Source organism: Aspergillus ochraceoroseus (genome assembly GCF_002846915.1).
Source record: "Aspergillus ochraceoroseus IBT 24754 chromosome Unknown P175scaffold_7, whole genome shotgun sequence".
Classification (NCBI taxonomy): domain Eukaryota; kingdom Fungi; phylum Ascomycota; class Eurotiomycetes; order Eurotiales; family Aspergillaceae; genus Aspergillus; species Aspergillus ochraceoroseus.
The window spans coordinates 858,083-873,562 of record NW_024468482.1 but is presented as its reverse complement, the minus strand read 5'-3'; the positions used below and the strand labels follow the sequence as shown (position 1 = coordinate 873,562).

Sequence of the window (15,480 nt, the reverse complement as noted above, 5' to 3'; positions counted from 1 at the left end):
TTATAATTAATAAAAATAAATATATACTAATCTTTTCTAATAATCTATATCTTTTATCTAGATAGTAGTAACTAGAGATTCTAATAATTACTAGATATTACTAGTAATAACTAGAATTTCTAATTTTATTAGTAATTACTAGTAGTACTAGAACTTCTAATTATAATTAATAAAAATAAATATATACTAATCTTTTCTAATAATTTATATTTTTTATCTAGATAATAGTAACTAGAGATTCTAATAATTACTAGATATTACTAGTAATAACTAGAATTTCTAATTTTATTAGTAGTTACTAGTAATTACTAGAACCTCTAGTTATAATTAATAAAAATAAATATATACTAATCTTTTCTCGTAATCTATATCTTATTATCTACATAATAGTAACTAAAGATTCTAGTAATTACTAGTAAATACTAATAAAATTAGAAATTCTAGTAATTACTAGTAATACCTAGTAATTATTAATAAGATTAATTCTTTTTTAAAAATAATTATAATAATCTAATCTAGATATATATTTTACTTAAGTAAGTACTAGTCTTGACTAGTCTTAACTAGAAATAATATACTGTATTATACCATGAAAAGTATACCATACCAAATCTTGTCTCACCAGGTGGTATTTTACCACTTAAATTGGGCATGACTAGTCATAACCAGTACTACCAGATAGATGATTTTGAATCCCGCAGCTTTACAGAATATATTACTAACTTACCACTAGTATTGTCACATATGGTAATGAAATTTGGTCATTACCAGTCCTACCTGGTCCCAACTCGTCAAATTTGGTAGCCACCTGGCGACCTGGCGACCTGGCGAGCTGTACATTCGTCGCGTCATACCCTCTCCTCTCTTCCCATGACCTCGGTATTGTATTGTAAGTTACCAGACAGTACCACTACCAACCATACATACCCCTCTTTTTTAGACTTCCCTACAGAGAGTATCGCTCACTGCCGGAAATCGAGAAACCAAAAGGTTGGTTCTGGTTTACTCTGAAGTACGTTAATAATCCCAGTGCAAGCACTTAACTATTAGATAGGTTCCCTCTTATTCTCCCTTCTTCTAACCGTAGATTCTAGAGGAAGTTGCAGGAGGACGATTTATTATTATCTTAAGAACTAACGCTACTGTGTAAAATTTACTATCTATATGCCGGCGTCCATAAACAGAAATCCTTCAATTCTAACCATGCGAATAATAATCCCAGCCATCATCATCCACACCCATCCTTTTGCCTCTCCACATACTGTCACAGCTCCGGGCTCATTACCCAGACTATCCCAAGTCACTAACTCACTAACCACTCACCATTCCCGCCCCTCCCAAACTATCGTAACTACCAGATATTCGGACTGGCCCTTTTTTTCCCACCTTTGCTTTTCTTCATTTTAATTCTTTTAGGAATCTCTAGAAGGGAAAAAAAAAAATTCACTCTCCATTGAATTCCTTTTCCTCCTTCCTTGGAACAATTTCCCCAGTTTTGTTGGAATTCTGACTTGTCTGGAAGTGGGCTCTTTGGATCTGCTTGCCCTCCCTTCCTCCTCTCCTCCCGGTGCTTTATTCCCGCGTTCCTGCAGCCCTCGCGTGTTTGGGCTTCGTCGCTCCATCAACGTCACCTGCTCACTCACTCTACTATTACCTACTTTACTTACTGTCTCTCTTATTATTCTTCCCTCTCCGTCCATCCCTCCCTTTTTAGCACCACCTGGGCTTCCTTTTAATACCTTACCCAGAAACCCGCCTTTCTTTGCATCTTCCCTACCACGCTTTCTCTGTGTCTTTCTCTCTCTCTCTCTCTCTCTCTCTGGTTTTGGCTTGAATTAATTCCTCTCTTCCTCGAATCATTATCTACTCTTCTTTTTCTCTTTCATTCTCCCCCTCCCCCTTCTTACTTTTTTTTTCTCCTCTTTCCTCCTCCCTTCCCATTATTACCTAACTTCTCCATCTCTCTTCCCTCCCAAAGAAGACCTAACCTACGGCCGGCTTTCCCTGCTCTGCACTGGTCCGGTATCTGTACTTCTTGGCATACCGTTCAACTCGATTGGTCCTGGGTTTAAGCCTACTGCGATTTGCTCGTCCCTAAATCTTGAGTGTCGATTCTCAACCTTTCATCTCACGCGCACCTCCACCCAACATCCACAACATCCACCGCTCGGAGATTCCGCCCATCCAGCACACCCCTCCTCCCAACTCGTGCTCCACCGATCACAGTCTGCCCACAACGGACCTCACACCTTACTTTTACCTCCTCTCCCGTCACCCGCTATTAAAGTGCAGTCCGCCGTACTCTCGATAGCACTTCCCGATTCCTCGCCCGCCGTCACCTCCACCAGATTGCCCGTGATGTCACAAAAGCCCGGGGTGTTTTCGAACTTGCGCATGGGTGGTAAGAATTCCCGTCATTCTTTTCCTGCCGCCGTGGTATAGGTTACTGACTCATACCTACTTTTGCGGCCTCCAGAAGTGGTTCGTGAAAAAGTCCAAGATGGGCTCACAGGGGAAACTAAAGAGATACAATATTCGCAATGCAAAATCGTCGGCAATGGATCGTTCGGAGTAGTCTTCCAGACAAAGATGATGCCCAGCGGCGAAGATGCTGCCATCAAACGAGTTCTCCAAGACAAGCGTTTCAAAGTATGTACCTAGTGATGTCCTTGTGTCTTCTCAGTCTTTGGTCCCTGACACGACACCAGAACCGTGAGTTACAGATCATGAGGATTGTGCGCCACCCAAATATTGTAGAACTCAAGGCATTCTACTATTCGAACGGCGAAAGAGTACGTCCCCCCCCTCCCCCGGGCGAATTACTATGTCTTTTTCATGTCGGGAGTTATTTGGCTGATCGCATGACGATATCATTATAGAAGGACGAAGTCTACCTTAATCTAGTCCTAGAATACGTACCGGAAACCGTGTATCGGGCGTCCCGCTACTTCAATAAGCAGAAGACAACCATGCCGATGTTGGAAGTGAAGCTCTACATTTACCAACTTTTCCGTTCCCTCGCATACATCCACTCACAAGGCATCTGCCACCGTGACATCAAACCCCAAAATCTTCTCCTTGATCCTGCGACCGGTATTCTCAAACTTTGTGATTTTGGATCCGCCAAAATTCTGGTCGAGAACGAGCCGAACGTTTCGTACATCTGCTCTCGCTACTACCGAGCCCCAGAGTTGATTTTTGGTGCAACAAATTACACAACCAAGATCGGTAACGACTGCGTCGCCCCAAATTATCCGTGTTGGGTAGCTAACAAGTCCCAGATGTATGGTCTACCGGTTGTGTGATGGCAGAGCTGATGCTTGGACAACCACTTTTCCCAGGAGAGTCCGGAATTGATCAACTCGTCGAGATCATCAAAGTTCTTGGTACTCCTACTCGGGAGCAGATCCGTACGATGAACCCCAATTACATGGAACACAAATTCCCCCAAATTAAGCCACACCCGTTCAATAAGGTACGGTCGCCCCGTTGAATGTTAGCGATAAAGCGATGCTAACTCGATGGCAGGTCTTCCGGAGAGCCCCGCATGAGGCTATCGATCTGATTTCTGCACTACTGGAATATACCCCGACTCAACGACTCTCCGCTATTGAAGCTATGTGCCACCCATTCTTTGACGAACTCAGAGATCCGAACACACGGCTGCCTGACTCCCGGAATCCTAATGGAGCGATAAGGGATCTTCCTAATCTCTTCGACTTCTCAAAGCACGGTATGTTTGGGTCCCCCCCCCTTTTTTTAATTCATGACTCGTTGCAATCAGTGGTTTGCTAATTTTTAATTCAAGAACTCTCGATCGCTCCTGCGATGAACAACCGACTGATTCCTCCCCACGCTCGACCTGCTCTCGAAGCCCGCGGGCTATATATCGATAACTTCAAACCCCTCACGAAGGAGGAGATGATGGCCCACCTTGACTGAGTCAGTGGTATGAGCCTATGAATTTTTACGCCTGTTCATTGTGCATTTAATACATGCACCCCTGTGCGAAGATTTGATGCCATACCATGCCAATTCATTTCCATTCATCTGGTGGTTCTTGAACTAGCAGAGGTTTATTTACACCTGTAAACCTAATCCATTGGCGAGGCATCCGGGAGCTGGCTTCTGAGTATGAGGAAATTGGGGCAAAGACAAAATGCAAGCATTTACACAAAAAAACCAAAAAAAAAAAAAATCCAAGTGAACAAGGCGGTATGATCCTTTGACAATGGGGGAAAAAAAGTTCTTTAAACCATCACAGGTTTATGCAATGGGGTGGAGATGGTGGAATATCATAGCCTGGAGTTATTGAGGTGTCTGAGACAGCTCTTGGGAGGAAAAAGTGATACCCTTCAATACTACGTGAGTCTGCCTTCCGGGATTTAAGTCTGCATAGCTTCATGTCTCGATTGAAGGGGCCATGGGTAGAGAATGCCGCAAGTCTTATGGAAAGACGGGGATGGGATGAATATCTTACAAATGGGCCTGATATCATGATGAATTTCTTTTCTTTTCTTTTCTTCTTTTTTTTTTTTTTTTTGCTTGGACGCACATCAAATGTGTACTTGTGAGTGTGCTTTGAATATAGGTGTTGGAGGTCAATCCCCCGACTTGCAGCTTTAGAATTACCCCCTTTTTTCTTCTTCTCTTTCTCATGTGCATGTATGCATCTTTATTATTGCGTTGCTGTTATTCGTGTTCTTACACTCGCTTCGCTCGATTTTAATCTCGACATTCTCATGCCTACACCCGCTCAGTCGCTACTAATGGCCCAACTACGTGACTTGGCTGACCATGAAGCTCCCTGTCGTTTAATACCGAAGCAGACAACTCCGACTTTGCATTGCGATGGCTGTTCGTTTTATACTAGAGTCTCAAGTATTACAGCAGGATCCCTGCATTTACTCGGTGTACAATCACTGTCATGTATTCTTCTCCCTCTTTCAGTCGATCCTCACATTTGCTATTTGGGTATATACTTTGTTTCCCTCTCCGTATGAGCTAGTTCAGATTCACCAGGATTTCAAACCCAAAATTCACTGGGAGCTTTTCTTTCAGCTGATCACTGGAGAGTTGACGATCATGTGTATAATAATGCTCGCTCGGGTCTTCAAGGAAAGAAAGGTCAATTTAAAAATCTTTAAAACAATATCTACCATCCACCACTCCAGTACTAGTACCGTATAGTATTTGCTCAAGTATATCCTCATTAAGAAGCAATCAATCCTATAAGAACGTCCTCTAAATGACGACAATTATCCCCCTCTGGCCCGGTGGTGATGTTAGATAATCAGCCGGACCGGAGAATTCCACATCCCGAACTGCTGCTCATGGTGTTTTTACTGCTTGACGTACGTGACCTACAGCTCCGACAATACTCCATCCTGCAAAAGAGCTTAGAGCTCTGCCCGTGTGTGCCGAATTGGCCAATATTTATCTCCTAAATCATTCTCGCACGGAGTTATTGGTGCACAAATAACCCTCGGGAGATAAACAGACCCCATGGCCGACTACGAGCGTCGACATAACGGTCCTAGGGGTGGTGGTGGTGGTGGTGGTGGGCGCAAGCGGCGCTTCAGAGGTGAGATCTCGATCCTTTTTGCAAGTGAATTAATTATTCTACTGGTTTTTTTCTTTCTTTCTTTCTTTATGTTGGGTTTCTAGCTCAGTTGGCTAATTGCTTTGTGGCATTCGCTAGAGGACGATGACTATGATCGTCGCCAGAGACGCAGATATGAGGAGCCTCTTGTTGTTAAGGTCCGAAGACAGCTGCTTACAATTGCTGAGTCGGTATGCGTGTCTTTCTTTGTCTTCGTGGTTGTTGTTTAGGAAGATATCAATTGGCTTACTTTTTTTGGGGGGTGGGGGGGTTTCTTCTAGGCTGCGAGACGGGCAGAGGATGATGCTTTGAGCATCGCGAAAAGCGTGACTGAGAACTATGAGGACGAGGAGTTGAAGGGAACTTATATTGATATTGTTCTTGATCTGTAGGTTCTGGCTTGATGGGTTCTTCCGGGGGGGGGGGGTTGGATGCGCTATCCCTTGACGAGAGGCTAATCAGGTTGTCATTATAGTATCTTAGAGCAGCCATTGAAGATCCCCTTCATCGCAACGACCGTTCTCGTCGCCAACACCCTGAAGTCAGAGGTTGCCGCTGATGTATTGAAAAAGTGCGGCGAATGTTTCCAGAAGCATGTTAATGCTGGCGCCTGGCGCGAGGTCAAGCTCCTACTACGATTTCTGGGTTGTCTACAGTGTATATTTGAAGGGGAGGGTGTGTTTTTGGTCCTGGAGGAACTATTCGCTCGTGCTGTCGACCTCCAGACGGCCTCTTCTGAGGATGTATGTGGTTCCGGTTTCTCGTCTGAGGTGTGCGTACGTATGCTGACATGTCTTTTTCTCTTCCTAGTTGCTCGGGTTAGAACTCGTCAAGGCTATCCTTTTCACCATTCCATACATCATGGCCTCGCCGGCAAAGGGACTTGAGAGCCAGGCAGCTGCCTTGCTGGAAAAGACGGATATCATTGCATCCACCCCACACGCGCTCGTGGATCTGGTGAACCCCTTCGGCCCGGATACCGAGAAGCCAACGTCTGTCCATAGCGTGATTAGCCTTATCCAGACTCAGCTACAAGCAGAGTCCGCTCAGGGCTGGGAATTGGCATGCCTGCCTCGGCCGTGGAACCATGTGCAAGACGGCGATGAAGAACCAAAACGCCTCGAAGATGGACCCAAGCACGCTTTCCCTGAAATTACTATCCCTAACCCTGTGCACAATGGAACGCGGGCGATCTTCCCCGAAGTGTATTTCTCCGTGTATGCAAACCAAGAGATTGAGACAGTTCCTCCAACGTCTGATATTGCTTCGTCTCTAATGCGAGACGTCCTCGTTGATACAATCAACATTATGGACTTCAATCGCATTGCTGCTGCCAAGTATCTGATTGATGCCGATTGCTATTTCACGCCAAAGACATTCGTGAAGCGCGCTACCCCATTTGATAGACTCCGTGATCTCGCGGGAGACCATCCGACGTGGAAGCCTGAGGACGTGGCCGTGGATGCCGTCTTCTCGCAGCTTTTCCAGCTGCCTTCCCCAGAGCACAAGCTCGTCTACTATCACTCAGTGCTCACTGAGTGCTGTAAGATTGCTCCAGCCGCGATTGCGCCAAGTTTGGGACGTGCAATCCGCTTTTTGTATGGCAGTCTTGATACAATTGACTTGGATTTAAGCCATCGTTTCCTGGATTGGTTCACTCACCACTTGAGTAACTTCGGTTTCACCTGGAAATGGAGTGAATGGTTCGTTGTATTTTTCTTTGTACTCACACGCTGTTCTGGTGCTGATATTTAATACAGGGTCGAAGATCTAGAACTTCCTGCAATCCACCCACGGATGGCATTCATTACTGGCGCTCTGGATAAGGAAATCCGGTTGAGTTTCGCGCAGCGCATTCGCGGGACGCTTCCAGACCCCTATCAGGATCTGATCTCGGAAGGAAAGGAGAAGGACACTCCCGACTTCAAGTACGCATTAGAGAGTAAGTTATCTTGATCTTGAAATTATGGAATCTTGACTAATTTCGCGCCCACTTTAAGCCACACCATATGCCAATGAAGGCAAAGAAATTATGCAGCTCATTCGCAAGAAGGCAACGGACGAGGAAATCCAGCCTTTTATCACCGCCATTGAAGAACAGGCAAAGGAACACGGGGTTGAGGATCTCTTGCTTCCCTCTACGGATGCTTTCGTTACCGCCATCTGCTTCGTTGGCTCGAAATCCCTCTCGCACGTCCTGTCGTGCATTGAGCGAAACAAGGAGCGACTACTAGCAATTGGACCCCAGTCGCCCGCTGCACGCCGCCAGATCATTACCTCCGTCATGGAGTACTGGGTCGATCAACCGGGCATCGGTATCAACATCATCGATAAGTTGCTGAACTACACCATTCTTACTCCTCTCTCCGTGATCGAGTGGGCCCTCGTCGACAAGCTCGATGCCGGAACCATCCTGGCAAAGGCGCCCATCTTCGAAATGATTTCGGCCACAGTCGGCAAGGTCACCAACCGTCTGCGCCAGATCGTCGCTGCACGCACCCAGCCAGGTCTCTACGAACCCCAACTCAGCGTCCTCGACGAGACCCTCACCCGCGAAAAGGCAGACATGCACGCGCTCTTCCGCGTCATCGAAGACTCTGTCGTCTCAGTCGCAGGCGGCTCCAACGACCAACTCATGGAACGAGGCGACGGAAGCGGCGACCTTCCCGAAGATGAAATCATCCGCCAATGGGGACAACGCTGGCTCCGTGTCTTCCGTCGCAAGGCTGCTGTCGAGGAGTCCTATATCGCAGATGCAATGGCGACCGCTACTCCGGTTGGTACAAATGCGCCTACCCCACCCCCACAGAACGAGAGTGAGAATGAAAATGGTGCCGAGGATGCCCCAGCTGCAGATGGGGACATGGATTTTGCCGATGCAGATGGACCCGTTGAGCTCTCATAGAGAGATCGGATCTGATATCCATCCATCCATCCATCTTATCTCTTTTCTCCCACCTTTTCATCTTTTTTTCCCCTCTCCCTCATCTCTGTCTCTGTTCTCCCCATGTACCTTGACTATTACTTGTTGGGCTAGGTTATCAAAGTAGCGTTGTCTGTATTGGGTATATCCACCACCATGATAAAGTCTTCATTTCATTTCATGGTCATCATTTCGTCCTGTATTTTTCCCTCTTAAATATTTGGCTCCTTGTATTCATAGCTGCATTCTCATCGACATGTCAGAAAAAAAAAAAAAGAAAGAAAGAAAGAAAGAAAGAGAAAAACACCAGACGAATATTAAACAATTTGCAAAGGAGGCTATCTTGTTCGGGGAGTTTTGCATAATATATATATATATATATATATTTATTTTTTAAGCTCATCAAAGTAACTATATACATATCTATGAATCACGGAAGTTATTTCAGATTACTTTATACTCCTGTATATCGCAATGTGATAATACTGGTGGGGACAGTCTCAGGATAATGATTTATTTCTAGCATTATTGTTCATTCTTTTCATAGATGAAGTTATGTATGTACATTCAAGAACAACCAAAAAAAAAAAAAAAAATTAAAAAACAGGATGAACAGTGATCTCACGGGATCTTTTTCAGAAGCCCAATTTGTTGGCCTCACTGGCGTATTAAAATACATAAAACGAAACCAGCATGTGGTGTAATTAATATACTAGAATTAGTGTTATACAAGACGAGGATTAGTGCCAATATTCAATAGGAAGAATGGGGGAAAGGAAGTGTTATAGGGGGGGGGGGGGGGGGGGGAAGAAAAGAAAGAAAAGAGAAAAAAAAAAAAGATAATACATCAACCTCGTAACTCACTTCAAAAGTGAAAGCCAAACCGTGTAAAAAGAGGGAAGGAAATTCGATTCAACAAGGTCTCATCTAGAGACAATGTGGATCGTTTCTTTTTGGGAACACGCTTTTGTTTTCCACAGTTTTGTCTATTTGCGGAACCCAGCCTAAACAAATCACAGGTTCTTCTTGGTACTCTCATCAGCCAGGTACTTGCGGTCATCATCACCCTCCACGGTCTTGAGGATGGTCTCCATTTCCTTGGTCTGTCTCTTCCATTCCTCCTGGTCCATCTTTGTCTCGCGACGGAAAAGCTCCTCATTAGGCTTGCGGTAGCTTCCTCCCAGGCGATCCCAAAGCGTCGTGAATTGACCGTAGTTGTAGTTAAAGTACAGATGGTGCATTGTGTGGCAGGCAGCTCCATTGACGATAGGGCTGTTCGCAACATATTCACCGTCGTGGATCATAACGGTCCAGATGTTGATGAAGCCGAAGAGGATGACGTAGGCCACCTTCTGGAGCGGGAAAATGAAGGGGAATACGTGATAAGGAACGCTCTGAGACCAGCCGTCGATGGGGTGGAAGGCATGCGAGGCGAATGGGCTAGGCATGATCCACTTGTGATGAGGCTTGTGAAGAGTCTTGTAGATCAGAGGGTGGTGCAGGCCACGATGAATCCAGTAGATGAAGAAATCAGTGAAGATAATGAAGATCGGGAACTGGAGAATGCTGTAGTAGGGGAAGGGCTCCTCCGAGAAGGTATCGTAGAGTTTGGCGTATCCGCGGACTTCGGCAACCAAGAAAGGGGCAGTGAGTAGGGACATGATGGGCATTGAGCGCATTGTTTGAGCAATTTCCAAAGGGATTTGATTCTTGAGGAATTTCGGGTGGTTGACCGTGGTCTTATCCCAGATGAAGATATAGGACAGGGTTGCCGAGATGAAGTAGACGATGATGCCGAAAATCCTATGATGGCGCGGCGCGCACGGAAATTAGCCATTGAACGCGAATATCAGTATAGGTGGAATTGGAAACAGCATACCAGACAATCAGGAAAAAGCTCAGGAATTGTCGATAGATGTTGTTTCGAGGCCAGGCGCTCAGGTAGGCATATTTGGAGGGCTCCAGATACAATATTTGAGTGGCAGGTTCATAGACAAAAGGCTTGGATGCGCCAAACAGCGACAGAGTAGTATTGGCAGCGGTAGGGAAGCCAGAGAAGGAGATTGTGGAGGGAAGTGATGTTGGAAGTAGGGATGAATAGAGACGATCCCCGATGAAGGTATCCCAAATTTCTAAAGCGATATCCATGGTGCAGAAGGAGGCGCGAAAGTAGGGGAGAGAGGGAGGGAGGACTTTCTCGGTGCGGATAGTGTGAGGAATTGATCGAAGGTAGATTGATAAGATGAGAGAGGGAGAGAGAGTCTACCTGGGGAGGGAAGAAGAAGAAGATGTGTATTGATAGGTAGAAAAGAAGAGAAGAAAAGGGAGTGAGATAAAAAGAATAATAGAAAAGAAGGAAATAATCAATGATAATAGTATTTAAGCCTATAAGAAAGGAGAGCGGAATCACACCAGGCGGAACGAGGGGAGCCGTAGGATAATTAGTAAGCTGTGTACATAAACCAACATAACTTTCTTCCCCCCAAAACCAAACCCCACCTGACTAATGTTAAGCGCGCCTTTTCATTCGCTTCTCGCTTCGGGCGTCAAAGCGCTTTCTTCTCATTTTTTGCCGCCCTGCCCTGATCTTCTCCGGACCCAACTTAAACCTCCTCCTTCTCATTGCTACCTCCGTCTCTTTCCTCCTCGTTCTTCTCCGCCTCTACATTGTCGCCTTCCTTCAGCTCTCGTCTCTGCTTCCTTCCTTTCTCAACCGGATCGCTTACATCCTCCCATCCTCCCATCCTCTCTCCTCTTACCGTCACACTCATCCTAAGGGGTGCGCTGTGATGCGGCTGCATTGACCACCTTCCCTCTCCTTAGCAGTTCCTGTCCTCCTGGTCGCCCGTACTTCTGTTCCCGACTGCTTCGGACCTCGTTCTTTCGTCATTGTCGCAATATAAATTCTAGCGCTTGTGCTTTGACGAATTCTCGCTTCTTAGGCTCTTTCGCATTCCTTTTCTCTTTCGTTATCCCGAGCCCATACGTTCCGATCACGGCTTGATACCACACCATGTATAACACACATCGCGGGATGGTTCCCGCTCCCAACTCCCGTTTGAATGAGTTGCTGGACCAGCTGCGCCAAGAGTTCGAAAATCAGTCGCGGAGCACTGGCGAGTTTGAGCATCAGTGTACGTTTCTACCTGTTTCCCCCGGTTCCTCTCTCTCTCTCTCTCTCTCTCTCTCTCTCTCTCTCTCTCTCTCTCTCTCTCTCTCTCTTTTCCCCTTCCGTTCATTCCTCTTTAATTGGGGCTTCTCATCATCATCTCCATCATCGGTCGGGCAAACTACGCAGAGGAATTCTTCGTTGTACCTCTTTCGCCCGGCCTTTTCCATATTATTTACTGTCTTCTAAGTATAACTATCAATACCCACAACTTTCGCTAACGATCCATCACCTAGTAACCGGTCAACTCCAGGAAATGGAGATGATTCGACAAAAAGTCTACCAGCTCGAGCAGGCTCAGATTAAGATGAAACAAGAGTATGTATTCTGATACGGGCCACTGGTCGCTGTCGCATACTGATCACTTTACTTTCCCTAGTTATGAGGCGGAAATTCGCGTCTTGCGCCATGAACTGGAGTCGCGCGGCGTTCAGACCGTTTCATCTCACATTGGCGGCCCTGCACAGCATGCTGGTCCCTCTCAAGCGCCTCCACCTGCATTGGGTCATGGCCCTAGCAATCTGTTTGGTGGCATTATGACCAACCAAGGAGGTAGTGGCCCCGGTCTTGCCCCTCCCCCTCCCCAGGATCAGCAGCCTCCCCAGCATAGCCTTCAACAGCCTGCTCCGGCGGCCCAGCAAGGAGCGCCGCAACCCCCGCAGAGCTCTTTTGGAGGATATCAGCCTGGTGCTGCTGTGAACGGTATGTTGCGACTGTATGTGTGACAGATCCCTTTTAACGTCTGACCGCGGTTTTCTTTTCTTGCAGGTTATGGACCTCCCCCTCCCCCTACCGCCTCCCCTGGACCCGGTAAACGTCCTCGCGCCCCTCCTGGACCTGCCACCCCTCAGCAATCCCACCAACTGGCTTATCCGGACCCCCGAGTTTCCCCTCAGCTCGCCAGACCTACCCCTCCTAGCGGACCCGTCGCCGTCCGTGATCGGCCCGGTAACATGCTAGCCAACTGGAACCCCGATGACCTGCCTGCTTCGCAGAAGAGAGAAGGCGCCGACTGGTACGCCGTTTTCAACCCCGAGGTGCAGCGCGTTTTGGACGTCGAGCTGGTTCACCATCTCGTCCACGACAGCGTTGTCTGCTGCGTTCGTTTCAGCCGCGATGGCAAGTACCTTGCGACTGGTTGCAACCGTTCCGCCCAGATCTTCGACGTGACCACTGGTCAAAATGTCGCCACTCTGCAGGATGAGAATGTTGACAAGAACGGCGATCTCTACATCCGTAGCGTGTGCTTCAGCCCCGATGGCAAGTATCTGGCTACCGGTGCTGAAGATAAGCAAATTAGGGTAAGTTACAGAGAAACTTTGTTGAACCTTGATTGCTTTCAATTCCGTACCTCTCGGACCTAAAAACCGGTGGTCTTCGGAACTCAGCGCAACCTTAATTTTTTTTTTTTTCGGCTGAATAATCGAAATTTTGATTGACTGATTGGATATGTGAATTAGGTTTGGGATATCAACTCTCGTACCATCAAGCACATTTTCACCGGCCACGAACAAGATATCTATTCTCTTGACTTTGCCGGCAACGGCCGCTACATTGCTTCCGGCAGTGGTGACAAGACCGTGCGTCTTTGGGATATCCTGGATGGCAAGCTGGTCTACACTCTTAGCATCGAAGATGGTGTGACTACCGTCGCCATGTCCCCCGATGGTCACTATGTTGCCGCTGGTTCTCTTGACAAGAGTGTGCGCGTTTGGGATACCACCACTGGGTACCTAGTTGAGCGCCTGGAAAGCCCTGATGGCCACAAGGACAGCGTGTACTCGGTCGCTTTCGCACCCAACGGAAAGGACCTTGTCAGCGGCAGTCTTGACAAGACCATCAAACTTTGGGAGCTCAATGTGCCCCGTGGTGCATACCCTGGAACTGGTGTTAAGGGCGGCAAGTGCGTGCGGACGTTCGAAGGACACAAGGTATGTACAAATAATATACGGGTCCCGATTCCCTTTTTATTTTAGTCGCGTCACTGGCCGCTCCTTTTTGACGGATGATGTTGTTAACGGTTGGAAATTAGGACTTCGTGCTTAGTGTCTGCTTGACTCCCGATGGCCATTGGGTCATGAGTGGTTCCAAGGACAGGGGCGTTCAATTCTGGGATCCCATTACTGGTAATGCTCAGATGATGCTCCAAGGACACAAGAACTCTGGTATGTATCTTCATTATCAAATTTTTCTTTTTGAAGCGTGGCTAACTTGATGTAATAGTTATTTCGGTTGCGCCTAGTCCTACAGGTAACCTGTTTGCTACTGGCAGTGGTGACATGCGTGCAAGAATCTGGAGGTATGTTCTTTTTTTTTTTTTTTTTTTTTCTTGGCCCCATACACATATATCCCGTGTCTTTTGTCTATATGCATTTTGGCCTGAATATCTGGGGCTGACTATGTCTTTCTAGATACTCTGCGTACACTGGACGGTGATAGGATTTGGTTTGGGAAAGCTTCGGCGTAAATGTGATTTCGATTTATGTTGATTTTTCTTTGTCTATCTCATTTTATTTTTAGTATTATTATTTCTCTTTTTTATGACCTACCCGAGCCAGTTTGATTTGGGTGAGAGGGGGGCTTTTGTGGTGTGGTCTGTGTTCTCTTGTCTCCAGCTACCATTTCGTTACATCGCAACTCCTACTTGTGTGAGTGGTCTTCGAATGATCATGTTTCAACAAAATATTGGAAAAAGAAGAGAAAAAAAAAAAAGGACCAAAAAACATTGACTTGTATTGGTAAGTAATCATTGATTGGTTCAAAGGGTTCTTCTCATTTTGTGATGAGGCTTCTGGCAAGGGCCTTCCCAGTAATGAGTAGTACATATGGATTTAGCGGGAGGGAGAAAGCTGAATGAAAGCAACCATCACGAGATGAGCTTCAATACCCTGACCCTAAACATCTGCCCCCAGCTTTAGTTGCTGGAGAGAAGAAGAAGAAGAAGAAGTACCTGCTTTGTTCCCCCGGAAAAAAAAACCATGTAGCTATTTCTAGTTAATAGTAGGGTTATTCGGATGTGCCTTCCATCCACAGTTAATTTAATTTAATTTAATTTCTTTCCTTTTTTTTTTTTCAAAGAAAACCAAAACCGGTTTATCCATGGCAGAACAAGGAAAGAGTAAAGGATTGGAATTCAATTCTACAAGCCGCAAAAGTCCCTGGCTGGCTGCTTTTGGTGAAACTGCAACTTCCCTTCTCGTCCTCGTCCTCGTCGGGTCGGTCCTCCTCCTTTAGTAGCTGCTACTTGCTAAATGCTAGTTGCGTCGTGCCAGTGTCGTAGAGGATCAATTGAGCTCGGATGATGATCTTGGAAGGGATCCCGGGATTTCTGGATGATGAAATCAGTCTTGTACATAGGCGGAGGAGGAGCTAGTTGCAATCGGAGGTTTTGTCTGACCTGAGTAACTACCTAGTTAGCTAGTTAACTAGTTAGTTAACTACAGAGGATGTAGGGTGACAAATCTAGCAGTTTTGAGTAGTTAACTAACTACCTAGGTATAGGAATAGGAATAGGAATAGCTACCGACGAAGCTATGGATAGTGATGACTAGATTTGGATGTGCATACATTGCATTGCATGACTGGCGGGATGAGATCAGCCTTGATCTATTTCTCCATTTCTTCACGATGAATGAATGAATGAATGATCAGCAAGGTCAATGCTCCCTTTTTCCTTTTTCTTTTCTTCCCCCCCCCCCCCCCCCCCGGACAGTCTCGACAGTCTCGACATATCTCGGTATCCCACACTTGTAATATAGTGCATTGTGTAGTGGTGCATTAAGTCAG

The 15,480-nt window shown here is 46.3% G+C and overlaps 4 protein-coding genes across 4 annotated transcripts; 3 read left to right on the top strand and 1 right to left on the bottom strand.

Annotated features, from left to right (window-relative positions):
- Window positions 1-2,358: 2,358 nt before the first annotated feature.
- P175DRAFT_0511147 (GSK family serine/threonine-protein kinase) lies at window positions 2,359-3,942 on the top strand (the record flags this gene model as incomplete). The annotated part of the gene is made up of 7 exons (XM_040898574.1): window positions 2,359-2,401; window positions 2,477-2,649; window positions 2,709-2,792; window positions 2,880-3,228; window positions 3,282-3,475; window positions 3,529-3,733; window positions 3,809-3,942. The coding sequence occupies 7 exons, from the start codon at window positions 2,359-2,361 to the stop codon at window positions 3,940-3,942; spliced, it is 1,182 nt and encodes a 393-aa protein (XP_040750080.1).
- A 1,338-nt stretch (window positions 3,943-5,280) lies between these two features.
- Window positions 5,281-8,886, top strand: P175DRAFT_0503484 (NCBP1 family protein). The gene is made up of 7 exons (XM_040897646.1): window positions 5,281-5,584; window positions 5,702-5,793; window positions 5,884-5,990; window positions 6,078-6,345; window positions 6,413-7,305; window positions 7,363-7,544; window positions 7,603-8,886. Exons 1-7 carry the CDS (start codon window positions 5,506-5,508, stop codon window positions 8,505-8,507), a joined length of 2,526 nt encoding a protein of 841 aa, XP_040750079.1. The 5' UTR covers window positions 5,281-5,505; the 3' UTR covers window positions 8,508-8,886.
- A 652-nt stretch (window positions 8,887-9,538) lies between these two features.
- P175DRAFT_0495050 (sterol desaturase family protein) lies at window positions 9,539-10,673 on the bottom strand (the record flags this gene model as incomplete). The annotated part of the gene is made up of 2 exons (XM_040896049.1): window positions 9,539-10,328; window positions 10,405-10,673. The coding sequence occupies 2 exons, from the start codon at window positions 10,671-10,673 to the stop codon at window positions 9,539-9,541; spliced, it is 1,059 nt and encodes a 352-aa protein (XP_040750078.1).
- Window positions 10,674-11,538: 865 nt separating this feature from the next.
- On the top strand, window positions 11,539-14,130 carry rcoA (putative transcriptional repressor TupA/RocA; the record flags this gene model as incomplete). The annotated part of the gene is made up of 8 exons (XM_040898573.1): window positions 11,539-11,659; window positions 11,931-12,012; window positions 12,074-12,396; window positions 12,463-12,995; window positions 13,155-13,625; window positions 13,727-13,859; window positions 13,918-13,993; window positions 14,106-14,130. 8 exons carry the CDS (start codon window positions 11,539-11,541, stop codon window positions 14,128-14,130), a joined length of 1,764 nt encoding a protein of 587 aa, XP_040750077.1.
- Between the last annotated feature and the right edge of the window lie 1,350 nt (window positions 14,131-15,480).